The 24,288-nt window shown below is 50.5% G+C and overlaps 8 protein-coding genes; 4 read left to right on the top strand and 4 right to left on the bottom strand.

The window, feature by feature from the left end:
• Nucleotides 1-618: 618 nt before the first annotated feature.
• On the top strand, nucleotides 619-1,740 carry FFUJ_02492 (uncharacterized protein; the record flags this gene model as incomplete). XM_023574230.1 has 6 exons in its annotated part: nucleotides 619-698; nucleotides 748-788; nucleotides 841-916; nucleotides 968-1,150; nucleotides 1,199-1,407; nucleotides 1,457-1,740. The coding sequence occupies 6 exons, from the start codon at nucleotides 619-621 to the stop codon at nucleotides 1,738-1,740; spliced, it is 873 nt and encodes a 290-aa protein (XP_023427622.1).
• Nucleotides 1,741-1,823: 83 nt separating this feature from the next.
• On the bottom strand, nucleotides 1,824-3,212 carry FFUJ_02491 (probable ABP140-actin filament-binding protein; the record flags this gene model as incomplete). XM_023574227.1 has 2 exons in its annotated part: nucleotides 1,824-2,659; nucleotides 2,861-3,212. 2 exons carry the CDS (start codon nucleotides 3,210-3,212, stop codon nucleotides 1,824-1,826), a joined length of 1,188 nt encoding a protein of 395 aa, XP_023427621.1.
• A 415-nt stretch (nucleotides 3,213-3,627) lies between these two features.
• On the top strand, nucleotides 3,628-4,707 carry FFUJ_14430 (related to kinetoplast-associated protein KAP; the record flags this gene model as incomplete). XM_023574226.1 has 3 exons in its annotated part: nucleotides 3,628-4,005; nucleotides 4,059-4,265; nucleotides 4,318-4,707. 3 exons carry the CDS (start codon nucleotides 3,628-3,630, stop codon nucleotides 4,705-4,707), a joined length of 975 nt encoding a protein of 324 aa, XP_023428834.1.
• A 3,354-nt stretch (nucleotides 4,708-8,061) lies between these two features.
• FFUJ_02490 (related to kinetoplast-associated protein KAP) lies at nucleotides 8,062-12,210 on the top strand (the record flags this gene model as incomplete). XM_023574225.1 has 4 exons in its annotated part: nucleotides 8,062-8,156; nucleotides 9,553-11,596; nucleotides 11,649-12,142; nucleotides 12,195-12,210. The coding sequence occupies 4 exons, from the start codon at nucleotides 8,062-8,064 to the stop codon at nucleotides 12,208-12,210; spliced, it is 2,649 nt and encodes an 882-aa protein (XP_023428850.1).
• Nucleotides 12,211-12,968: 758 nt separating this feature from the next.
• Nucleotides 12,969-13,610, bottom strand: FFUJ_02489 (uncharacterized protein; the record flags this gene model as incomplete). The annotated part of the gene is made up of 1 exon (XM_023574224.1): nucleotides 12,969-13,610. One exon carries the CDS (start codon nucleotides 13,608-13,610, stop codon nucleotides 12,969-12,971), a length of 642 nt encoding a protein of 213 aa, XP_023427620.1.
• Nucleotides 13,611-13,924: 314 nt separating this feature from the next.
• On the top strand, nucleotides 13,925-17,563 carry FFUJ_02488 (related to APL5-AP-3 complex subunit, gamma-adaptin, 107 KD; the record flags this gene model as incomplete). XM_023574223.1 has 6 exons in its annotated part: nucleotides 13,925-13,935; nucleotides 14,290-14,408; nucleotides 14,472-14,668; nucleotides 14,723-15,106; nucleotides 15,158-15,383; nucleotides 15,438-17,563. The coding sequence occupies 6 exons, from the start codon at nucleotides 13,925-13,927 to the stop codon at nucleotides 17,561-17,563; spliced, it is 3,063 nt and encodes a 1,020-aa protein (XP_023428776.1).
• Nucleotides 17,564-18,131: 568 nt separating this feature from the next.
• On the bottom strand, nucleotides 18,132-20,824 carry FFUJ_02487 (related to RGD2-GTPase activating protein; the record flags this gene model as incomplete). XM_023574222.1 has 3 exons in its annotated part: nucleotides 18,132-18,976; nucleotides 19,033-20,473; nucleotides 20,597-20,824. 3 exons carry the CDS (start codon nucleotides 20,822-20,824, stop codon nucleotides 18,132-18,134), a joined length of 2,514 nt encoding a protein of 837 aa, XP_023427619.1.
• Nucleotides 20,825-22,630: 1,806 nt separating this feature from the next.
• Nucleotides 22,631-24,151, bottom strand: FFUJ_02486 (uncharacterized protein; the record flags this gene model as incomplete). Its single annotated transcript, XM_023574221.1, has 1 exon — nucleotides 22,631-24,151. One exon carries the CDS (start codon nucleotides 24,149-24,151, stop codon nucleotides 22,631-22,633), a length of 1,521 nt encoding a protein of 506 aa, XP_023427618.1.
• Nucleotides 24,152-24,288: the final 137 nt, after the last annotated feature.

Here is a 24,288-nt window from a genome sequence, read left to right as displayed (position 1 = left end):
TATCAGCTTAGCAAGTTTTTAGCTTCCCGTCATCCATTGAAGATATCTCCCAATTGGAAGTAGATGCCTCTTTTGCTTAGCCTATCAAGCCAAGATCGAGCTGCGAACGACTAGTCACGAAGCCACAAGGTCGAGTCACGGCCAGCCAACAGACAGATCTTTCCCTCAAGCAAGCTACTACAAGAGAAACAGAGTCTGTACCTGAAACCTGGGACGGAATCTGCATCTTCACCTGAGAATCAACGGTGCATCTTGTCTCGTCTTGGCTCCGGAATGATCACTCGGCGTTTTCGGTATCGAAATTGAGATCGACGTTGCTCGTCGCCTTTTTGGTGTGTTTTAGCCCTCTTCTAGCGTCCGCTTTGAACCCTCCGATCTTTTGAGGCGCATTTGGTCCGATTGATCGATTTCTCGTAAAACTACAAACCCTGGTTTCGAGTCTGCGTTGCACACCAACTTGGTATTGCTCCGGGTTTCCTCCTGTTCCGTTCGTTAGTTCATCGTCAATGCGCTGCAACTACCGTACACAGCCCAGCTGCAATCCTATCGGTGGCTTGAGGACCCTGAATTAGACTTGCTAGCTCTATTCCCACGCAGCAGGTTTCTTGGCAAACCATTATGACTTCCTCTGTTGACCTTGAGAACGTTCTCAACTTCCGTGATGTGGGCCAAACGGTCAATGCCTTCTTGGGCACAAGGTATCACTACTTGTCGCACCAGGAGACATAGTTGGCTAATTCTCATTAGGCGAATTCGCGAAGGTTTGTTCTATCGCGCTGCCAGGCCAGGTACGAGACATCACACATCGATGAGACCTAACAATTGCTGAGACAACTCTAGATGATGCCACTCTCTCAGACAGGCAGTTCATCAGAGATAATATGGGTATCAAGACGATCATAGATCTTAGGACCAAGTGAGACCGAAATGTTTCCCAGAGAAGAACAACATACTAACAACCACCGAGAACCGAGCACCTCAACCAAGCAAAAAGACGAAAGGAACAGTCCAGTATACCTGCTCTCGTTGAATCCAACAAAGCTCTTGCTGAACCACTCCAAATATCTGGACTGGACTATCGACAAGTCAAGATCACAGGGCGAGCCTTCGAACTGTTCCTCCTAAGTCAACTCTCATGGTGGACCTTCTTGTAAGCCATATACACCTCAGTGTCGAAACTAGTCACTGACTGCCTTAGCCGCGTGGTGTTCCTGTTTGTTTGTGGCTACCGCACTAAAGCGATCAATATCCTTGGGCAGCAAGTCATGATTCCTCGCGGGCTTGTAGGCTTGGGTCTCGATACGCTCGATCAATCCACTCGGGAGATTCGTGAGGCTCTATCACTTTATACCGACCAGGCTGCTCTTCCTTCCCTCGTTCACTGCACTCAAGGCAAAGACCGCACAGGTAATAAAACCCCATGTTTCAAATATTGCTAAAGTTGACTCTTGAATAGGTCTCATTTGCGCACTTGTGCTTATGATTCTCGATGTTCCTATTTCGGCCATTGAGTATGACTATGCTCTCAGTGACGAGGCCCTCATTTCTGAACGTGAACAGCGCCTCATTGAGATTCGTGAAATTGGATTGACAGACGAGTGGCTCCACACTGCGGATGATATGATTATTGGTATCCAAAAACACCTCGAGGACAAATATGGTGGACTGAATGCCTACCTAGACGGCATAGGTTTTGGTACGGATGACAGAGCAAAGATACGTGATCTTCTGCTCTATTAGATTACCGACACCACTGCTAAGGGAGCCTCATTGCATCACACATACACGGGCGGATTCATGTGTTCATCCTGAGATGTTGTAGTCTATTTCTTTCTGAACCGACCTTGCAGCCAGCATCTATACATCTTGAGCTTGGAGGCTCTGTTGACGAGCAATCGTCGGTCAACACCAAGCTTCTCCACCTCGAACAGGGGTATCTCTGTCTTGGTCTCCTCTATGTCTGGGTTCTGAGTAGCATCTGTGCCATTCTCGGCCACAGCTGTCGAGTCGGTAATGGCAGATTCTAGGGTAGCCTTGACATCTTCGCCGGCCATCCTGCCAGTCCAGATATCGGCGAGCTGATCCCTGTCAAAGAAATAAACACGTGTGCCGTCGCCTCGGATGTAAAAGTTTTCGTCCAGGTATCGACCCTTGCGGAACCGGACCTGGGCCAGATCTCCTCTTCCATAGTCTCGGAAGCAGACCAGGCCTCCCGGCTTGAGTACTCGGTGGACGTTGTGAACAGCCTTGGCCCATTGATCGGGCGACAAAGCGGAGAAGATGAAAATCAACACGGCGACATCTACGGAGCCTTCCTCGAGTCCAGGCGGCAAGTCATCACTGGTGACATCCCATACGTCAGCCTGGATAACCTCAGGATTGTACGCTTCATTCTTGCGAATGACCTCTACGGCTGTCTTTGAGTAGTCGCAGGCATGGATCTTCAGTTGTGGGTTCTTATTCTCAGCCAAGACAGGGAAGGCCGTATTACCGGCTCCAGCACCAATCTCCAGTATGACCTTGGGACCGGCGTCTTCCTTGGTTACCTCGGCCAGGACAGGGAATTCCTGTTGGAGCCATTTGCGATTTTTGAAAAAGTTGGCAGCATTGTTCTTGTAGAACAAATTCCACCATCTAGCAGGGTCCTGGCTGAACTTTCCTGAGTTGTCATGTTAGCAACTCTTCAATGTTTCAGATTGCGAGAAGAAATATGAGGATATGTCGTAAATCAGATGGGAGCGAAAGAATAAGAAGGTATAGTTTGTCTTCAGTAGATTCAGATGAACTATGCATTGGTTGTGTATCATCAGGACACCAGCAGGGAAGGGCACACTGTGTGAAGTTTGGGTGGGCGACTTACTCTTTTCAAAGTCCGAGACAGGATGCTGACGCTGCTTCGCGTATTGCTCCTCAGCATACTCCTTGTATGCATCGTCAGTCTCAACGTGGTCCCAGGCATTGAACTCGAAGACATCATCTCCTTCATTCAAGTACCGGCTACCGAACTGGAAGGGATCACTCCGCTTCAAGTTGTTGGTAGGGTCATGCGATCGATGAGGCGGCACCTCAGCAGCCTGTGTCTCGGGCACGGCAGCTTCGGTGACGGCCTCTGTGACCGGATCCTTGACGTCCAACGCGGCCATGCCCTGGACAGGAATCGACTCGAGTGTTGGGCTCGCGATGGCCTCGCCACTTGGCGCTGAAGACGCCATCTTGGACTCGTGATGTCCTTGAAGCATGCACTCGCAGGCGCAAGTAGTTGACACTGCGGAAGTGAGGAAGAAGGATGCTCGAGGTTCAAGAAAAATTTCTGTGGAGAGATGGATTTTGTCTTGATACTCCAGGGTGGGGCATTTGTTTATCCAATTAGAAATGCCTAACAATCTCTTTCGGACCATTAGATAACCCGTGTTCCATGAACTCCCCTCAAGTAGCCAATCATATACGTGCTGTGGTCGATGGTGCACGTAGCATCAAGCCTCCTGTGTTCAATTGACCTGTATCATTGTGAGGTAGACGATAAACGCCATCCTCCCTCCCCCGGCCGAATCTGTCACTACAAGACCTCTTATCTGCCGAAAATTCGTATTTACACCGAAGCGACCGTCACAAAGCCATTGCAACAATATGGTCCCCTCTCTCACCAGGCCACAAGGCCAGCTATCACCTGCTGAAGCTCTCCACCTTGCGCAACAAGCTCCCATCATCTTGAAGGGCAACCCCAAGGCCTTCTCGGCTTCTCCTCTTGTATCACTCTTTTCGGCAGCCGAAACACCTGAGCTATGGACGATCTACGAAAACCTCATTATCACATGCCTTCGAACAGGCGACGACGATTCAGCGCATCTGTGCTTGGAGAGGTTGTTGTTGCGTTTTGGCGATGAGAACGAACGTGTCATGGCACTCAAGGGATTGATCAAGGAAGCGGAGGCAACGAACAACAGCGAGCTTCAGCAAGTGCTGAAGGAATACGAGGATCTTCTGCAGCAGGATGGAACAAACATTGTGAGCATGACGACGCCTTGTGGTTGTCAAGATGTTGTACTGACAAACATTAGTATATTGCGAAGCGACGAGTGGCTCTTTTGCGATCCATGGGAAAGACAACGGAGGCAATCGCGGCGCTAGTATGGTTGCTCGAGTTCAACCCTACAGATGCCGAGGCCTGGTCTGAGCTATCTGACCTCTACCTTTCTCAAGGCCTGTACTCCCAAGCTATCTACGCTATGGAAGAGGTTCTTGTGCTAGTACCAAATGCGTGGAACGTACGTTGCTTTTCTGTTCTTAGGAATGAACCCATCTGACACTACTGAATAGTTGCATGCAAGGCTAGGTGAGGTGACGTTGATGGCAGCCAACGAAACAAGTGATGGGTCTCCTCAGAAGTACCTAGCAAGCTCGGTTAAGCGATTTTGCCGAAGCATTGAACTTTGCGAAGACTATCTCCGGGGCTATTATGGGTTGAAGAAGGGCACTGATAAGATTCTGGCTGAATATGCCAAACTCAAGAAGCAGTCAGAGAGTGATGAGTTCTCTCTGCCAGACCAGCAGACTCTTACAAAATTAAACCAGGCAGCCACAGCGAAGCTAGCGGAGATCGTTCGTCGATATGGGGCTCAGGAACCCCTGTGGCAGGGATACAATGCAGACGAGATTGCTGCGGCTCGCGAGTTGCTTGACAAGACATCGGCAGAGGTCGTCCGGTGAGCGATGCATACAGCACATAAGAGTCTCGCCCAATGACAAGGCAGACTTGCTGCATTACGATGCTGTGACTCAGAACAGCGAGTACAGGCGTGGCCAGGACACGCACCGTATGCTTGACAGGAAGTTCTTCCCGTAGAGTCCGGTGCGTGGATGTGCCTGACTAGTTCACTTGCAACGGTCGACGGGGCCTTGGGCCAGAAAACTTGGAATGGAAGAGGCAGAGCATAAGACGGACAAAAGCGGTCCTCTGAGGCTTTGACAGATAACTCAGAAGTGGAGGTAGCAATGCCCAACTCTGCATTGCTGGGCATCTGCACGTGGCGCCATACAGGGACAGGTCGGTGGGGTATACCTGACTCTGAGGTGGGTGGTGATAATCAAGTCTGACAGGGGAGAAGTGTTGAATTTACAGAACTGGAGTTACCCAATACCAACTGCTGGCTTAGGCAGAAATTTACAACATGCAACAGAGGGATCAGTTTCGGTTCCCTTCTGTAATGCCCCAAGGGGCGTCGTTGAGTGCTACCAAGATTGGTCTTAGGGTTAGAATACACGATGCTTCGGGTCTCACAGCGACCAGAACACGATTGGCATTGAAACTCGAAACCAGGAGAGATGGATTTTCTCCACGTTGAATGCGGAACATGATTATTCCCCGTGGAATGCCGATGATGGCCCTGATTATGGATCACTTGCAAGCGAGCCGCTATGGCGCCAGCGAGACGATGGTTGATCACTAACTCAACTTACATCCTGAGTCTGAGTCTCGTGGTAACCTGGTCTTAACTCATTCTTTGTAATACGGGATTCGCACTGCTTCAGACCTTTGATACCTCCTCGACAGGCTTATTCAGCGACACTTCACCTAGGCTGTTTCCATCGCCGAGTTTATAGTGACAGGGGATAGACTGTTAGAAAGTGTCAGATGGAAGTCACTTGATGGTGAAAATGCGTTATAATTTCTTTGCCACTGTCCACTTGGCCTCTCGCCTGGGTGGCTGAGGCTCTGCGGGAAAGTGGAAATGCTAATATTTGGTGTCTGCTATTCCTGGCTAGGTGGTATCAAGTTGAGATGAGTATGTGCAAATATGGGTTACCTCAATTCAACATCTCTACACAAGCGCTCAAGACTTTGAACTGGATGTAAATCTCAGCAGTTTTGATCGCAACCATGATGAAAACCCCGTTGTTTATTGTTGCAGTTCACGGAGTTGTTGTGGGTGTCTTGCGATGGATGAGCTGGCCCTTGGGTTCCTCCTTTCGGGCCTCAACGCTGGAAATGGGGCGCAAATCGTGCCTTTTAGCCAGTCGCGGAATGGGGGGCAGCGGGTTGAAGAGGATCATTGCGAGGCGATAGGTTTGCTTCGTTCTCGTTGACTGAGAGAAGAAGGGGAAAACAGAACTCAAAAATGACAGTGAATTGGAGATATAAGGGCCTCGTGGTTTGCCAATGCCTGAGGTTTCTTTCTTCTTTTTTCTCTCCTATTATTCTATCTGATACTGAATGACTGATTGATCCCTTCAATCATACAGTGATTTTTTAGTTCGGATAGCGACACTGCGCCTCGGTCCGTTCCGATTTCACGTTTCGCAAACGGTCGAATATGATATGTCATTGGACAATGACGTTGCACAGCCTTTGTCGGACAGGAACTCTCTGTTTGAGATATGCTCGATTACCTGTTTCATGATGATATCAGAAACTCAGTATATCACCAGGTTGAAACGCGATATCTACCGGTATATCCCGTCTACAACACAGATGATGTCCACTGTTGAAGCTGGTAGTGTTGGGTCCGACAGCAAACGGTTGACCTCGGCGCTAAAATAAGACAACGATATCATTTTGGCGGTCAGCGATTCACGCCGCGATTCACTGGAATTCTGTGTCTGCCTCCCCAGCAACTAAAAAATTTGTGTATCCAATCTTTGACTGGAGGCTGCGTAACGTTGGGCTGCAGCGCCGCCATGGCATCCCTGGATCCTTTTGCAGCCCAGCTGAAGAGAAAGAGTCAGAGCCAGAGCCAGAGAGAGTCTGGCCCTCGGCCTCCTTTTTTCTTTCTTTCTGTTTTGCTGTCATTTTCCTTGTTTTTTCCCCCTTTTCCCTTTTCTTATTTGTTGTGCGTACAACTCAAAATCTCTCTCACTGACAGAAGTCTTTCATCCCATGGACCCATGCCCTATCTAACCGAATGAAACTGGATCTTGATTCCTTCACGCTCTAAACAGAAAGTCACTGTTTGACTTGTACTTACACCTCCCACTTGCACCCTTCGGGCTACTACAAATAGTACCTACCTTACCTACCTACAGTACAGGGCATTAATCTCACCCCACCACCCCCTCCTCCATCCGGGCTCAAAGTCCCCGCTAAACAAGCTGGTTACCGTCCACTACCGATTCACACAAAAACAATCCACCAAACAACAACGCTTTTGTTGATAGAATTTTTGGTTTATACTTGTCTTCTTGTTGTCTATCAAACTTGTCTCATCAAGATCTTCAAGCAAGCATCAAACTATACTGCTGCAAGGTATGTATTGACTCCGATAATGTCTACTATTCCCTCTCTGGCTTCATCTTCTTTCTCTTTCTATCTTCTCCGCATGAACACCTTTCTTGTCTCGGATGTATCTCTGGGGGTGGGCTCAACTCCAGAAACGATGGTCCATGTGATCGTCACTGGTCATGTCAAAAACAGCTGAGCAAGCAAATATGCCCCGGCGACAGCTTTTAGCTAGCATCAACAGGAAGCAGGTCAATGACTGCATGACATTCACTCGTTCATTCATGGCCCTGCCCACTCTGCTTGCGAACCAAAGAAACACCGCCGCACATAGTCCGCAATACCTCTCAGGCACTCTCTGTCGTACCTCGTGCGGTCTGCCCTTCCTACGGCGATGCTACAATACTTTTGTCCTTGCTGTAACATCACCACTGCCACTGCCACTCTCCCTTCCCTGCCACAGCTCTAGGTCCTTTCCATGACCAACAGGACCATTAGGCTTTGAGGCTCGCTCTTTTTGGCCCCCACATAGGGTTGGGCAAATGCTTTCACAGACCTTGACGCCCTACCACCAGTGACCAGCCTACGAAGACCCAAAACGTAGACGGGCACAGGGGAGAGCCATTTGACAGACTGGAAATGGCAGCGGACGCCTGGGATAAACCGGGAGTTTGGGGAGCCTAGGGGGGCTTCAAGCACGGCCATTCAGATCGATGGACCGCCTAAACATCCCGCCAACTCCAGCCCAACGAGCGCTAGCAGCATGGATGCTTTAGCAGGGTCCCCACCGACTCCATCGACAGGGCGACGAACCAGGGTGCCCCAGTTCAGGGCGGCTGACAAGAACCATGGGTGTTTTGGTGCCCAGCAAGTCTTCACAGCGCAGCGAGCACATGGCATGGCTTCGCGATGCAGGAAACTTTGGTGATCGAGCGTTGTGTTGGTGCTCAATCGACGCTATTCTTCTAGGCTCAAGCCGAGATCCAACCCATTGTCTTGTTCAGATCACCGTTTCAAGTTGAGGGACTGGGTTCGCAGGAAACTTTTCCGCGCCGCTATGCTGCTCAGTCCTCATGCAAGGGAGAAAGATCCTGACCAACCAGGATACTCACTCTTCAAGATTTTATCTAGATGATTTTTTCACGTTGTGTCTAAGTTTACTAACTGATTGTCGTCTTCTTAGTTGGAATCATTGATTTCCTCCAACACACGAAGCTCGGACTGGCATCCTGTGACCACGAAGTTGGTTCTTCAAAAATTTAGACCGTACGGACACACCCGAATTTTAGAGTATACTTTACTTACACGCACACCCACAGCTCTGGTTCGACAAGCTTTCACCGTTGCGATACAACGGTCGTTCGTCGTTTCAGTCGATTCACTCTGTAGCGGTTGTTTGTCAATTCATCTTTTGGTCAGACAAAGACCTGATTCTCTGCGCGCAAAACATCAATTCGACCTCTGCAGACATTATTAACGCCGCTCTCAACTGTATTGGTCGGAATTTCGACCAGTGGTCCATCAGCAAACGATCTGGAACCCCTCACCGCCGATCGATTTCTGCCGCTTTTCCATCCTCGCAACCGCCGCCTGAATCCACCCCGCCCACACTCTTTTGCGCCTGATCTTAACGTGCGCCGTACAGCAAGCAAGCACTCTGCTAGATACAACTTTGGTACCCTCCTCGGTCAGCAACCACAAGGCACCATCGTTCATTTCTTGTTCTGCGACTCCGCACCAGCTTCACAAGCAGGCATTTCCCCCGTCTCACTGCTTTCGTGACCAGCCGACCTTTCCCTTCCGCTGTCACGCCCTCGTCATCTTTTGGTGGCGTACTCACTTAATTTTACGACCCCTCACTCTACGCCTGTCGCGCAAGTCCAATTCTTCCTCGCCACGACCCTCGTACCAAAACACTTGCCGTTGTGTTTTTTTTCTTCTACTGCGGCTACGACCTCGTCCTCCGTTTCCCCCATCGTTGGCTCTGTTACTTTGGGGGTTGCTAGGCATTGTTTCTACCCTGTCAGCTGAGCATTACTTGTGCTTGTTGCCTATCTTCTTCCTTTCCAACCTGCGTTCTGCGCCTTTACTCCGGCTTTCTCCTGTGGATTGTCGTGGGTAGAGGGCATCCCACCAAGTATTTGCTATGTGAGTCCCCTCCCTCCATTACCATCCTACCCATATCTTTCAGCGCTTGCGTTCCTCCCCTCCCTCCCCCTTCTTGTCTCTCTCATATCCACCTTACTAGTTGTCTCAACTGCGCCCCCCTCTAGCTTTGTTTACTTGTCTCTCCTACACTTGCGCTTCATCTGTTGCGCATTACTCTCTTGACCAAACAGCTCACACTCTCATCTTACCAGGCTCAAACAACGCCCTTCTTCCAGAGCCCCTACCTCCGGTACTCGTCCTACTGAGACGTCCGCCTCTGGGACAACATCTTACAGCGACGATTCTTCGCAGGAGACCAGCCAGGACTACACCGACTCTGAAGAAGACCTTTACGACGACGAATACGACGACGACGACGGTCTTGGCCCGTCTGACTCTGCTTCAACTAGCGACCACGATCAACATTATCGTCATCACCTCTCTCAGCGTCAGCATCAGCTCCCTCCTCACCAGCTTCCGCCTCAACCTCAATATCCACCACCACACCATCAGCAGCTTGCTCATCACCAGCAATTGCCTGGTCGCCAACCGCCACCCCATCAATTGCAACCCCGTCAACAAGGTCCTCCCCAGGATCTTTACCAACCTGAAGAGGAGCCTAGACAGTCTTATCGTCGACCGCGGCGCGATCGTGCAGCGCCACCCACCGCCAATCTGGAAGATCCTCGTGGGTATGGCGCCTATGGCCGTGGCGCATATGGGCATCCCCAACCCAGCGGGCGCCCTGGCCCGGGTCAAATGTACGGCAGAGGCCAGCAACCAGGATACCAAAACCAAATGGGACCCTATATGGGATACCCTGCGAACAGCCAGATGGTGCCGTTTGGCTACGGTGACCCTGCCAGCCCTTACGGTGCTGGCTATGGAGGAGAAGGTAGAGGCATGTATGATCTGATGCCTTACCAACAACCTCCAAGTGGTTACTATGGCGCCGTACAGCCTCATCCCCTCTACGGGCCACCCCACATGGCTGGAATACCACCTGGGCAACTCACTACACCACCTCCTCCTCCGCCTACTGAGGCTCCTGCCAAGCCAGCCACACCCGCTCCTCCAAAAGAGGATCCGGAGAAGATTCGATTGGAAGCTGAGATTGCTGCGTTTAAGGCTATGGAGGAGAAAGTCAAGGCTGCCGAAAAGCAAAAGGAAGCTGAGGCGCAAATCCGAAGAGAAGCTGAGGAAGCCTTCACTCGAAGAATGGAGGATATGAGACTGGCCCAAGAGGAAGCCAAGAAAGAGATCGAAAGGGCCAGGCTTGAGGCAGAAAAGGCTGCCCGAGAAAGAATGGAAGCCGAACGAAAGGCTGAAGAGAAACGCGCCCAGGAACACGCGCGCGCTATGGCAGAAGCCGAGGAGAAGGCTCGTCTCAGATTCGAAGCAGAGATGAAGGCCGCTGAAGACCGAAGAAAGGCAGAGGCAGAGGCTCGTATCCAAGCTGAAGAAGAAGCCAGAAAGAAGTTCGAGGCTGCAGCGAAGGCAGCTGAAGAACAACGACAGGCTGAGGCTGCGGCGCGCGCACAAGCAGAAAGGGAGGCCCGAGAGAAGTATGAGGCCGAGATGAAGGCAGCCGCCGAACAGCGCAAAGCGGAGGCGGAAGCCAAGGCCAAGGCCGAAGAAGAGGCTCGTCTGAAGCTCGAGGCTGAATTGAGGGCAGCGGAGGAGCGTGGTAAGAGAGAAGCTGAAGAGAGGGTCAGGGCCGAAAGAGAAGCTCGAATGAAATTTGAGGCTGAACTGAGGGCTGCTGAGGAGAAGAGGCAGAAGGAGGAGGAAGAGCGAAAGCGTGCTGAAGAGCTTGCTCGAGTTCGCTTTGAGAAGGCACTACAAGAGGAAGCTGAGGCAAAGGCCGCAGCCGCGAAGAAGGCCCAAGAGGAAGCCGAGCGCCTCATGAGACTTGAGCAAGAGGCTAAGGAAGCCGCCGCAAAGAAAGCGGCCGAGGAAGCTGAGAAGCTCAAGAAGCTCGAAGAAGAAACTCGCGCGAAGGCCGAGGCTGAGACCCTTAAGAAAATTGAGGAGGAAAATAAGAAGGCAGCAGAAGCTGCCGCAGCCGAGGAAGCCGCTAAGAAAGCCGCCGCAGAACTTAAGACGAAAATTGAAGAGGAGACAAAGGTCAAGCTCGAAGAGTCTAAGAAGAAGGCTGAGCAGGCCCCAATCCGATTCAAGGATGCGGTTGGTCGAAAGTTCAGCTTCCCTTTCCACTTGTGTGCCACTTGGCAGGTATGTACTTCGGATTAGGACAGACGACGAGCGATGGCTAACGATATTGCAGGGTATGGAAGATCTCATCAAGCAGGCTTTCATGCAAGTTGATGTTTTGGGCCCTCATGTAATGGAAGGACACTATGATCTTATCGGCCCCGATGGCGAGATCATCCTGCCATCCGTTTGGGAGAAGGTGGTTCAGCCTGACTGGGCTATCACCATGACGATGTGGCCAATGGATAAGATGCCTCCGCTGGGACACCCCAAGATGCCTGGCCCGGGCATGCATGGACACAAGCACGGTGGCCCTATTCCTATTCCACCCCGTCCCATGGGCGCAGGCATGCGACCTCCTATGATGCCCCCTGGCGGTATGCCACCTGGAGGAGTTCGACCACCCGCGGGATGGCCTGTCGGAGGAGGTGCTCGACCTGATATGCCAATGCCGCCCAACGTTGTCACAGTTGGCCCTAATACTGGCAAGTCCAGTAAGCACAAGAAGGCTTCCAAGGATCACTCAGGAATGGCAGGTTTTCTGTTTGGCAAACCTCAAAAGAAGAAGTAAGTTCTCGAGTCCTCTAACTACTGAGACAACAAGCTAACGATTGTCCAGGCCTAGCAAGAAATGAGATTTCATGCTGATGAGGAAATGAACGTTTGAGATTGATTTAATTTTACAGTTTTACTTGTCTATTCGCAGATACCTTGTCGGCATCGGTTGCCGGCCTGATTTCAAAAACATCTCCTTGGCAGTTTCTTCTGGGATTTTCTACTATTGTTTGAGATGGAAAAACGAGGCAGCGGAATTTTGATCCTTTCCCAATTCATGGTTAGCGTATTCATATCGCAGAGGCGTCACGAATTGTCCTATATGCATGTGGATCGGAGTATGATGATATGGTTGAAACGACGATATGGAGGGAATGGGAACACGATCCAATGTTGAAGACTTGTGCCGGCTATCTTGGCTCGGGTTTCGCCTGAAGCTGATCAAGTCGAGGTATTGGCGCAAAGATGACGCTCTAGCATTTTATTATCTGTCTGTTTGGTCTGGTCTGGTCTGGTCTTGGTTTTGATTTGGATATGGCGGACGAGCACGTTTGATAGACACGGCCGTCCTAGACACGCGTCACGTAGAATGAATGGAGTAGGAAGAAGAATGATTTGTTTTAAGCTTGTTTTTGATTGACATGAGTGTGTTGGGGTATGGTCCCTTTCATGGTTCCTTCTATTGTGTCGTGCATGTTTTAAGTAAATCGTGGTATGCCCACCTGAGTCTATGCAAGTGATCTAGTCTAGACTATTTCTAGTTTTCTTCAAGGTATTCATATGAGGGGGGATGAGGGTATAATCCCAAACACTACTGTATGTGGGTAGGTAGGCAACATTAGAGTTTCCGTTGAGGTCCCAGCTTCTCAAAGGCCTTCTTCTCAAAGGCTTCTATCATCATGCTGGCGACCTTGTCTGACACAGCAGCACTTACAGCACCATAGAGTGGGTTTGTAAACTGAAAGTCGATAGAGAGATTGACCTCAGTGCGCGGTGAAGGTGGGCCAGATATTGGTCTCACGGACCAGCGTGTCACAAGGCTTCGGAAGACAGCCGATGCGTCAGGCCCTGTACCCCCCGGAGCAGTCTCCCCACTGATGGCTTCAACAGATTGGCCAGGAACACAGCACAATCGACTTGTAAAGACCTCGTCGAAGCCTCCCCATCCGACATGTAGATCGGCGAGTGTGGGGTAGCGTCGCCCGGTATCGGGGTCGGGATCGGACCAGCGAGTTACTCGAGAGCGAGAGCAATAAGGGACAAACGATGAGTAAGAATCCACGTCGGCTATGAGATCGTAAAGAGGTTCATGGGGGTATGGTAGAGTGCGGTTGGCCGTTAATCTTTGAGGCTCGGAGGACGGGAGGGTGATGAATGAGCGGTGCAGGGGTGTTGAGGCTCGAGTGAGGTTGGTGATGCTCGATATAGAAGCCGATGAGCGGGCGACAACGGCTCTGGGGGGGAGGAAACGGAGGGCCATTGGAGGGTATCAAGAGGATTATCGGGATTATATTGATCTAGCGTCACCGTCGTGAGAGTCTCATGGTCTAGAAGCGAATAATGAACGTCTACCCAGAGGGGATAAATAGCTGTGACAGAAAATCTATGACGGTGTTGAGGCTCTGCTAAACTGAGTCGAGAATAAGTTGGAGGCTTTCCGCCCGCCCCCACCTCGGGCTGGCTTGGTGCAGTGTAGTCCGCTAAGCTCGTAAGGTTAGGGGATTTGACCGCTGTAGACACTTCCCAGCTCGGGCCGTCCTGCTCGCCGAGCCAAGGGCAGTGGATGATTCCGTCATGCTCACTCAGTAACCTAAAGCCGCACATGCTGTACCGGATGTACAGTAGGTACCTACAGTGCTCGTTAAGTTTAGTGCACCTGTACCTTACTCAACACCCACCAACCATTCATCCCATCTACTCTCACCAGCACGCGACATCTACATCCGCTGCTGAAGGAACCGTCCTCCTCCTTACGATAATATACGAGATGCGCCGGTCGAACATACCTTCACGAAGCCCCTGAGACCACGTCCTACCACCTAAATAAGCATCTCCTCCAACGGTCGGCCCCACGCCCGCGGGGCAGCTTCTCACCATGTAGGCTACGACATCAACACCGAATCGACCTCTTGGGAGAGACATTGACCGTGTGCGCGCAGGTTCGAAAAATCGCTCTACGACCTCATCCGGGGGCTACGGAACCACAAGGGCAATGAGAAGGAGTATATCCAGAAGAGCCTCAAGGAGTGCCGCGCCGAAGTTCGCAGCCAGGATATGGGTTAGTTCGATGCTATGTTTGGGAGAAGCTAGCCATACAGAAGATCTGACTTTGGCTGTTTAGATCTCAAGGCGACGGCGCTGCTGAAGCTTATTTATCTGGAGATGGTCGGACATGATATGTCGTGGGCGTCGTTCCACGTCCTCGAGGTCATGTCGTCGCCCAAGTACCACCAGAAGCGAGTTGGATATTTAGGAGCTGTCCAGAGCTTTAGACCCGACACTGAGGTTCTGATGCTGGCTACTAATCTGCTGAAGAAGGTCTGTTGGTCACATGCTGGGCTTCTTGATGCTTCTAGCTAACATCATGATCAGGATCTTGGTTCGACGACTCCGACGGTTATATCTCTCCCTATAGCCACTCTTCCCCATGTCATCACCCCCTCGTTAGCGCTCTCGACATTGCAAGACTTACTACCGCGATTAAGCCACAGCCATTCGAACATTCGAAAGAAGACACTGGTGACGCTATATCGCCTTGCGTTGGTATACCCGGAGGCTCTTCGTGCAGCATGGCCCAAGATCAAGGAGCGCCTCATGGACCCTGATGAGGATCCCAGTGTCACAGCAGCCATCGTCAATGTTGTCTGTGAGCTTGGCTGGCGAAGACCGAATGACTTTCTTCCTCTGGCTCCTCGACTGTTCGAGCTCTTGGTTGATGGTGGTAATAACTGGATGGCCATCAAACTCATCAAACTCGTAAGCTATTAGCACTTGACCTCGTGTGCTGCTGTACTAATCTCTGTTCAGTTTGCCACTTTGACACCGCTGGAACCTCGACTCGTGAGAAAGCTGCTACCTCCTCTGACCAATATCATTAGGACGACTCCTGCTATGTCGTTGCTCTATGAGTGCATCAATGGAATCATTCAAGGCGGCATCTTAGGAAACTCTGATGACTCTGGCACTGATGAGATCGCAACGCTATGTGTTAACAAATTGCGAGGCATGGTCATGATAGATGGCGATCCTAACCGTAAGTGTTCATCTGTGGTTGCTTGAAAGTGGATGTATATTGACCACAACTTAGTCAAATATGTTGCGCTGCTGGCGTTCAACAAGATCGTTACCACACACCCTTACTTAGTATCTCAGCAGGAGGATGTGATTCTGGAATGTATCGACAGCCCCGATATCACTATCCGAATACAAGCACTCGACTTGGTCCAGGGCATGGTGACTGGCGACAATCTCGTGTCTATCGTGAGCCGCCTCATGAAGCAGCTCAAGTCGTCCATGCCGGCTCGCGACAAGTCACTACCTGGAACTCCTCCGAATGATCCCAACGAATCTGAGGACGAATTTGCTGAACCAGCCCCGAGGCCAAAGGCCGAATCCGCTCCTTTGCCCGACGACTATCGAATTGACGTCATTGGAAGGATCTTGGGAATGTGCTCCAAGGACAACTACTCAAGTGTCTTAGACTTTGACTGGTACATTGATGTCCTCACACAGCTTGTTCGTATGGCTCCCGCCTCTCGCAAGGTCGATGATGATCTGGGTCCAGTTGAAAGGGCCAGGGCCAACGTGTCTGAAAAGATCGGTGACGAGCTCCGCAACGTGGCTGTCAAGGTCCGGGTGATGCGATCAACGGCTGTCAGGTCAGCAGAGATTATTCTCAGCCAGCTCAATACAGATACACCGCCTGGATACAAAATCACTTCAGGGGCGCTCAAGTCAGTTGCATGGGTCATGGGTGAATACGCTTCGCAATTAGCTGTACCAGATGAGGGTCTGAATGGCCTCTTGCAGCTCATTCCCCGAACAAACAACCCTGAAGTTTTAACGACCACCCTACAGGCAGTCACAAAGGTTTTCGCCACTATAGTTGGGGATGAGAGTGAACCTTGGACGGCAGAGAGAAAGTCGAGGGTATCGCTACTTATGGCGCGCATTATCCACGTCTTTGAGCCTCTTGCACTGCACCCTAGTCTTGAGGTCCAGGAACGAGCCGTTGAGTTCACAGAGTTGCTGAAGCTCACGGCTGAAGCTGCTTCATCTCAACCGGCGTCGACAGACGATGTCGAGCAGGACCCCCCGTTACTCCTTACTCAAGCTATTCCCTCGCTTTTCAACGGCTGGGAACTCAACTCGGTATCCAAGGGTGCTCAGCTGAACATCCCAGTACCCGTGGGCCTGGACTTGGATGAACCCATTCATGCAAATCTGGCCAAATTACTGTCAGAAGCCGACTCCATCACGTTAGCAACAGACGACTCGGATGAGTTTGAGACATATTACCACCAGAAGCCACCACTTACAAGCATTGATTCATCTGCACCAGCCATCAGCAGGATAGCTGAACCTACTGAGGAATACTCAACTTCTTATCAGCAAGCTGATGAAGACACGTATCTGGATGCTGATATTGTTGCTCGAAGAAAAGCCGAGCGTCTCGAACGCAACAGAGATGATCCCTTTTATATTCCCAGCAACGACACTCCTCGCACTTCGACCCCTATTCACAACATTCTCCAGAGCAGCAACGGGCCCGACTTGGATATCGACTCCATACCTATCATGCAACTAGAGCTATCAAGAGCCGGAACGCCTGCTGCACAGCCTCCAAGGCCACAGCCAAAGCCACGACAAAAAGTCGTAATTGCCGCAGATGAGACACTCGAAGGCAGCGCAAGTGGCGGTCTTCGATCCTATGACTCGGAGAATAACTCTGACAGCTTCACAAAGTCAAAGGCTCGCAAACCCAAGGCCAAGCAGACTTTACTTGGCGTAGACTCGAGCGGGATTGGCTCCTTCAGTCTTGAAGGCCAACCGTCAACAGGCTTCGACTATGAGCAGCAACAGCGCGAGGAAGTTGAGATGCAGCAAGCCATGAAAGAAGTCGAGCGACTCCGCCTCGAGATGCAGCGCGCGAACGAGCGCATTCAGGTGGCACAGGGCGTCGATGTCGAGGGCACAGTTGTCAAGAAGAAGAAAAAGAAGCCCAAGAAGGATGCTGGTGCCGAGGGAGCAGAGGGCGAAGAAGTAAAGCCAAAGAAGAAGAAGAAGAAGGCTCCGCGGGCTGCGGTCCTGGAGGAAGAGGGCGGTGATGATAGCAGTGCTCGTGGCGTCGAGTCTCCTGCTTCTGGTGGTGAAGTGGCTGTTGCCAAGAAGAAAAAGAAGAAGAAGCGTGTTGCTGAGATTCAAGACGAGTAGACAGGCACAAGTGGTTTAGGAGTCAGTGAGCGAGCTTTCGATAGTAGAACAGAGACATTGAGTCAGAAGGAGGAGGATCAAACAGATAATAATAAGTATCAAAAGTCTTTGAATCATTTCTCATGTCCTGCCTTTTCATGTGCTAGGCCGCTTTTCGCTCAATATCTACAACGTCTCAAGAATATCATCAAGCCCGAGCTGGATCAATGTCCTGAAACAAGTCTCTTAACGAGTAGGGAATCGCTGCTGTATCATGATATTGATACGGCATAAATACAAAAATAGACCAGTTCCAGTTCCACGTCCAGATCCAGAAAAACAACAAGAAAAAAAGTACACCGATAGTTCTTTTTTGCTCATGTTCCATTAACACATACACATGACAAGGTAGATTAGCCGACCGAGTCAATTCGAGCCGCTCCCCTCTATTCCTGCAGTCCCGCTGTTAACCAAATCTCAACTCCGTTCAAGATCAAGATGAAGGCGTGGCTATATTTGGATCTGTCATGGTTCAGAACCGAAACTCCGCCTCCAACCGCTGTCTAAAACTTGGCTCCGTGTCGTAAAACTAGTCCTCCATAGGAGCATCTTCAAGCTGCACGCCGCGGTTGGATTCTGAAGGGGGAGTCGATGGTACGACAGGAACTCGCTTGCCACCAACAAACTTGGTTGGTGTACGTCCTGTGCTGTCACGGCTGTCTCGCTTCTCCGAGTCGGCATCAGACCTATCCTTCTCAGCATCGCCATTTACAGGAGCAGCACCATCGGGCTCGGGAACTTCAAGGCTCTGTCTCTTGATAACTCCGCCGAGACTGGTACGGTGTCGGTCGACAGCCGATGTTGGGCTGGCAATAGGGAATCGGGTCTCTGGTCCACCAGTGCTTCGGTCTCGGCGGTGACCACGGGGGCCGGGCGCAGGGCTCTTATCACGACCGCGGCTTGCGTTGGCCTTTTCAAGCAGAGCTCTATTCCGCTCTTCCATAAGGGCCTTGCGGTTGCTTTCATCGGTACTAATAGCTCGAGGGCGGTTGTTGCTGCCAACAGAAGTGGAGTGTGTAACCATAGACATACGCTTCAGTGCACTGAAGATGGCATCCTTATGGGCAAACAGATCTCGGACCAGTCGGTACGCATGCTTCTCTTCCATTGTGAGTGAGGTCTCCGTTCGTGGCCTCAGGATGCAAGGTGCAAGTGTGCTAGCAAGAGATGCAACATAAGTTTCATCGGCAGAAGTCAGGTCGATCAATCGAGTGAAGTGGTTCATGCAAGCATCGAGGGTGGCAATATTGGTGAGGCGGAGCTGTGATAGAGTAGATTGGAGAGCAGCAATGCGAGAGGACTCATCAGCGTCAGTAGATGGGGTAGAGTAAATAGTTCGGATAATCTCGTAAACGTGAGAGGAGACCAGAGAATCTATATCATGTTAGTTTATGTTATAGAGATGGGATTCATCGAGCTTTTGCGCTTACCGGGTAACTCCAAGAGATAAACCTTGAGCAAACTGGCAACCGTGGGGATATCAAATTCATCAAACACATCAGGAGAAACAGGCTTGCCATCATTAACCTTGGCGCGTAGACGGTGAGATTGTGATAGCGGAACTTCCAGCAACCACACACCTCGCCGAGCCTCGTCACCTTCAAGATCAGGGTAATGGTGGTCTAAATAGGTCAAGATGGTGGTAACAATCATGGGCACACGCTTCTTGTCAGCCCTGGCACGCGCCTCCAGATCGATACCGAATGTCTGCTCATCGACCTTATTATAATAGTTCTCATAGACGACCACTTTGGGCACGAAACTTCCAGTGCGATAGGTCTCGAGAAGATAGCGTAGATCGCTCTGGGGCTGGATGGTCTCCTGGAAGAGCATCATCTGGTCTACAGTAGACTGCAGGCTTGGGATGACGTTTCCAATGGTGCCCGAGAAGTCGAGGATGACAGTCTTGACAGCCTTTAGACGGTCAAGCTCGCAACGCTCGAGGAACTTGAGATGGAGATGAATGGCCTCCTCAAGCTCGCACCGAAGCTGGTCAAGCTTGCGGACGCCCTCGCGGTACCTCTCATCGGCCTCGGAAGCCTCTCGCTTAAGACGCTGGCTAGGGGTCTCGTTAGGGTGAGAGTTGTTGAGAACATTCCAGTTGGCAAGATATTCGCTGACAGTTCCAACCGGAGAATCAGCGCCCTCAGAACCGGTAGAAGCCAGTGAGAAAGTGCGGTTAATAGACTTCTTTTCGGGAACACCAGCCATTTGGAAAGCCTTGGGTCGCCATTGATAAAACATCTTGGAGCTGTTGGCAAATGTACTTCCCACATTACCGATGAGACGAAGAAAACCGTTGTTAACAAGATCTTGACCAATTCGCTCGGCATAAGCCACGCCGATGTTGCCCATGCTACGCTGCAAATATTCGACGATGTCGGAACCGGAGGAAGTGTTGAGATATGTTCCCAGGATTGGCACCTTGGTCTCGCCCATCTTGATGCTGGAAAGCATTTGGGAAAGGATCTTCTTCACTTGCTCGGGCTGGTAAGTGTCGTCGCCAATTTCATATAGCTCTTCCTCCTCGGGTTCCTCCTCCTTATGAGGCTGAACCTTGATCTCGGGGATATTCTGATTGCCTTTGGGGCTGGTTTCAGGATCCTGGAAGGCAAGCTTATTTTCCTCTTCGAGGTCCTCTACTAGTCGGCATTTGTTGAAGTACACGGATCGGAGCTTCTTGACTGCCTCAGCCTGACGGTCGTGAGCTTTGATGCGCACTTGCAGCTCATCTTGAGAGTCCTGGATACGAGCTTCGTGGGCGTCGCACCAACGGGAGAAGGGGTTGACAACGAGGTCGCGAATGCTCTGGGCGATGCGACGGTGGTTGCGAGCAGCATCTTGCATCTCATTTCGCATGCCATCAAAGGCCTAGATTTTGTCAGTTTGTACGCTCGACCCGGATGTTGACGTTATCGCATAGTGAATCCCCACAAGTGACTGCGGCGCAGACTATGGGTACATGGGAGAGGATTCAGAAGCATAGTATCGTACCTTGCGAACGGTAGCCCCGTCATCACGGCTGAAGCCACCAGTGATCTTGTCGGCGGATGGAGCAATATCGCCAAGTCGCTGACCATACGTCTCCTCGGCTTCGGCGCGCAGGCGTGCGATGGTCAGAACCTGTCTGTTCTCATGAACACCTTGTTGAAGCTTGCTAAACAGGACACCAAGTCCCGCAGCGTAATCGCTCGACCAGAAGGAATCAGCGAACCCCGGCATGATGGTCTGCCTTGTCCAGCCCCTTCGATTGATGCGGTGATTATGTGGTCCCTTTTTTCGAGTCTGTCAGATTCTGTCAGAGGGGGAGTGAGAGCCAAAAGCTCGCTATAGCGGTGGAAGGATTGTCGGAGATCGACTGGCGATGTAGTGGGTGACGTAGGCGTAGACGTACGCAGGAAGTCGTCGCGATCGTCGTAAATTAAGGGGGGGATTGGGCGAAAGAACGTCGCCGTTTGCGTTGTGCAGATTGATAACCTGTCGTGGTATCTGCTGCGTGTCTCTGTCTTGCGTAGACTAGTTCGATGAGACGGCTACTGCCGATGCAGGGGAAGCAGTTGATTTATTGTTGTGCGAATTCCAGGGATCGAATCGGGAGCGACAAGACACCTACGGAGTACGGAGTTGCAAGTCGAGACAGCTATACAGTACTCTGTATCTTGGCTCGTCAAACTTTCTGTCCCCTTGGGCTGACACTGTCTGGGCAGGACAAGGCTGAATGGGTGAAAAGATCGGGCGTGCGTGTTGACTGGATCGGAAGCTTGCGAACTGGGGTCCGTCCGTGTGGGAGAATTGGGACGAGATGATGGTTTGTTAGCTTGAAGGAGGCTGGCGCTGGCGCTTGGTTGGCATCCGCTGTCTGACTGGCGACGTGGAGGGGGGGGACGTTTCTGTGCTAATTAACAGGGGACTTTGGATGTAGAATCGCTTCTTTTGGGCGTCATAATATCAGACCAAAAGATTTTGTTCTTGTGGCGATGATCTATCATAAAGAAAGAATCTGGAAAGGTCTAGCTTCTTTGTCTGCTAATAAAGTAGTAGTAATACCTAATTTTATGACAGCCCAGCGATGGTCGAAATGGCAGGAGGTGGATCATGTCTTTCTTTCCTGCCTTCCATTCAATCATCAACAACCGAACCGAGCTTAGCGAATCCACCAAGATGAACCAGGAAGAAGGAACGATGGAACGGGGAGCGTTGAACACGAGCGTTTTTGTGTTGCTTGAAAGCAGTTGATACCACGTAATCAAAGTTGCATTAATTCACTGATATAAAAGCAGTTTAGAACTCTAAAAGAGATTCAGCATAAAAGAGTTGCGTACGCCTTCCAAGTTCATTCTGACTGATATTTTTATTTTCCCCTGTCGTCGCCAATCTGAAGTTCTGTTGCCATTGCTACGGGCTTTCGAGAGGAACATGACAGCCACAACCAGAGACGCAATCGGCATTTGTGGCCGCTTTAGAGGCCTCTCACTGGGCAACTCTCTGTTGTTAGCGGATGCGGGCCCCCAGCCACTTGCTCAGGGCTGAAGTTAACCCCTGAGGATGGTCTCCTCGTAAGTTGTGGGGACGGTACCTAATTTTAGAGGCACGTTTCAGAAAGACATTCCTGGGTAGTTCAGGGGTCCGTGTCAATCAAAGCAGGATTCTGGGTTCTCCTGTGACGACGGGGACAAATTCTGGTTGAAGATGCTGTTAATCTCACCTCTTCGTATATATGATTTTTCTATAATTTTTAAACAAATTCATGCTCTTATGGTTCATACACAATTCTACAGGAAAAAATGAATTAGCCGAGGGCTGATTCAGATCTGACCTCAGCGCTTGTCGGGGATCTTCCTAGCTCTAACTCAGTACCTATTCTGGAAGTATGCCACAAGCTACTATAGTGGGAAGCTAAGAACTTACTGTATAAGATAGAGTTCTATAACTGAGATCTTATTAGACTACAGCTATTAAACAGAGCCTCGGCATGTAGTGTTGCTTCTTTATTAATCCCGAGCTTTGCCATATGTACTTCAATCTTCTTCACAACCAAGCGGTAGGTAGGTCTTCATCATCTATGGACAGGCTTGTGATGAACGGCGAAGCGACTAAACGTTCCCGATTATAAGCCCAATCGGATCTTGGAAACTCTTTGTATTCAAGTCCAATGCCAACTTGTGAGAGCAAATCTTTGGTATGACTTTCATCGAATATTTTCTTGACGTCACACGTCACCCGTTTCAGCCTGGGGAATCGACCCTGCTCTCTTCTGAGATTCGCTAGTCCAGACAACCCCTTCTGTAGACGTTCGGGAGGTGGAGGGAAATCTGGCTCCACAAGTGTGAGAGACGTGATGCTGGGTGGAAGGAAATTTGTAAGGGACTTGTCATCAGGGAACTCCAAACTCTGAGTGTTGTACACTGCATCGCTGTTGAGGAACAGCTCTTGTAAGACTGTGAAGGTGTCCAGGTGGGGCATCGGGTCTATCTTGGTATCTCGACTCATAAAAGCCCGAATGCGGAGGTCAAGATGAAGCGACTCTAGACTTGTGCAATGCTTCTCGAGGTGTCTGACAACATCGCTTGCCTGAACTTGCCAGTTGTAAAGCTCGTCAATGTGCAAGGAAGTAACATCTGTGGCTTCATATGTGAACGCCTTCAGACTCCCAGTACACGAGGGGAGGATCTTGGCGAGCTGGTCGGGACTCAACCTGAAACCTCTGAGGTGAAGTGCCTTCAAGCTCGATATTTCAGGCAGTGGCAGTGATTTGTACAGAGTCAGAGCTTCGAGACCTCGCGAAATAGGAATAAGTTGCGATGATAGCCATTTCAAATCAAAGGCCCCACGGAGCTCGAGGTTTCTCAAGGGAAGACTGGATACCCCAAGGACCTTCAATGCCTGCATTTGGTCATATAACTGATGAGTTGAAATGTCAAGAGCCAGGTGTGGACATTTGGGCAACAAGGCAAGCAGAATAAATAACAACTCGACTGATAGAGTACTCGCATGTGCTTTTATGTTCTTTATTGCGTCTGGAGACTGAACTTTGCCGAGGATGAGTCCTCGAAGGAATGCCTCACGATAAGGTGATGTATCCTTTCTTTGGTCCCAGATATCTGGCAGCTTCAGTCCTCTCACCTTGGCTACTTGTTTGAAGGCCTCGTGAGCTTGTTCAGGGTCAATTGATGAAGCCCCTTGTGTGGAATAGAAGAGGACGGCTTTGGTGGATGAGGCGAGATGCCGTTGTGAGGCGATGGTCCTTATGAAGAGGGGCAAGGATATCTGGGTCAAAGACTTCCGTAAGGGCCAGAGAAATACATGATGAAGAATATCCTGACTGACGTCACGAAAGCGTCTTGAAACGAGACACAGCGACGCCAGTATCTGACGATCTTGGCGGTAGTTGCTGGTGAGTTGTTCAGTGTTTCCAGTCAGATATTCTTGTTTGCCACGACAGTGTAAGCAGAAGTAGCCAAAGATTTGACGTAGTAACTCTGGGGACAAGTTGACAAGGTTAGGTATGTGTTGCTGGTTCTGTGTGTCTTGACTTTCCACGTGGCGCATTGTATTGACTATAGGTAACATGTATGATGAGAACAAAGATGAATTAATGACTGTTGTCAAGGCCAAGACATGAACTATTGGCAATGGAGAGGGGGTTACAGGGATGGAACCAATAAGTAGGTACCTTACGGTGCATG

The sequence above is a fragment of the Fusarium fujikuroi genome, chromosome FFUJ_chr03 (assembly GCF_900079805.1).
Source record: "Fusarium fujikuroi IMI 58289 draft genome, chromosome FFUJ_chr03".
Lineage (NCBI taxonomy): Eukaryota > Fungi > Ascomycota > Sordariomycetes > Hypocreales > Nectriaceae > Fusarium > Fusarium fujikuroi.
Note: the sequence above shows the minus strand (reverse complement) of the source record. Positions and strands in the feature narration are given on the sequence as shown.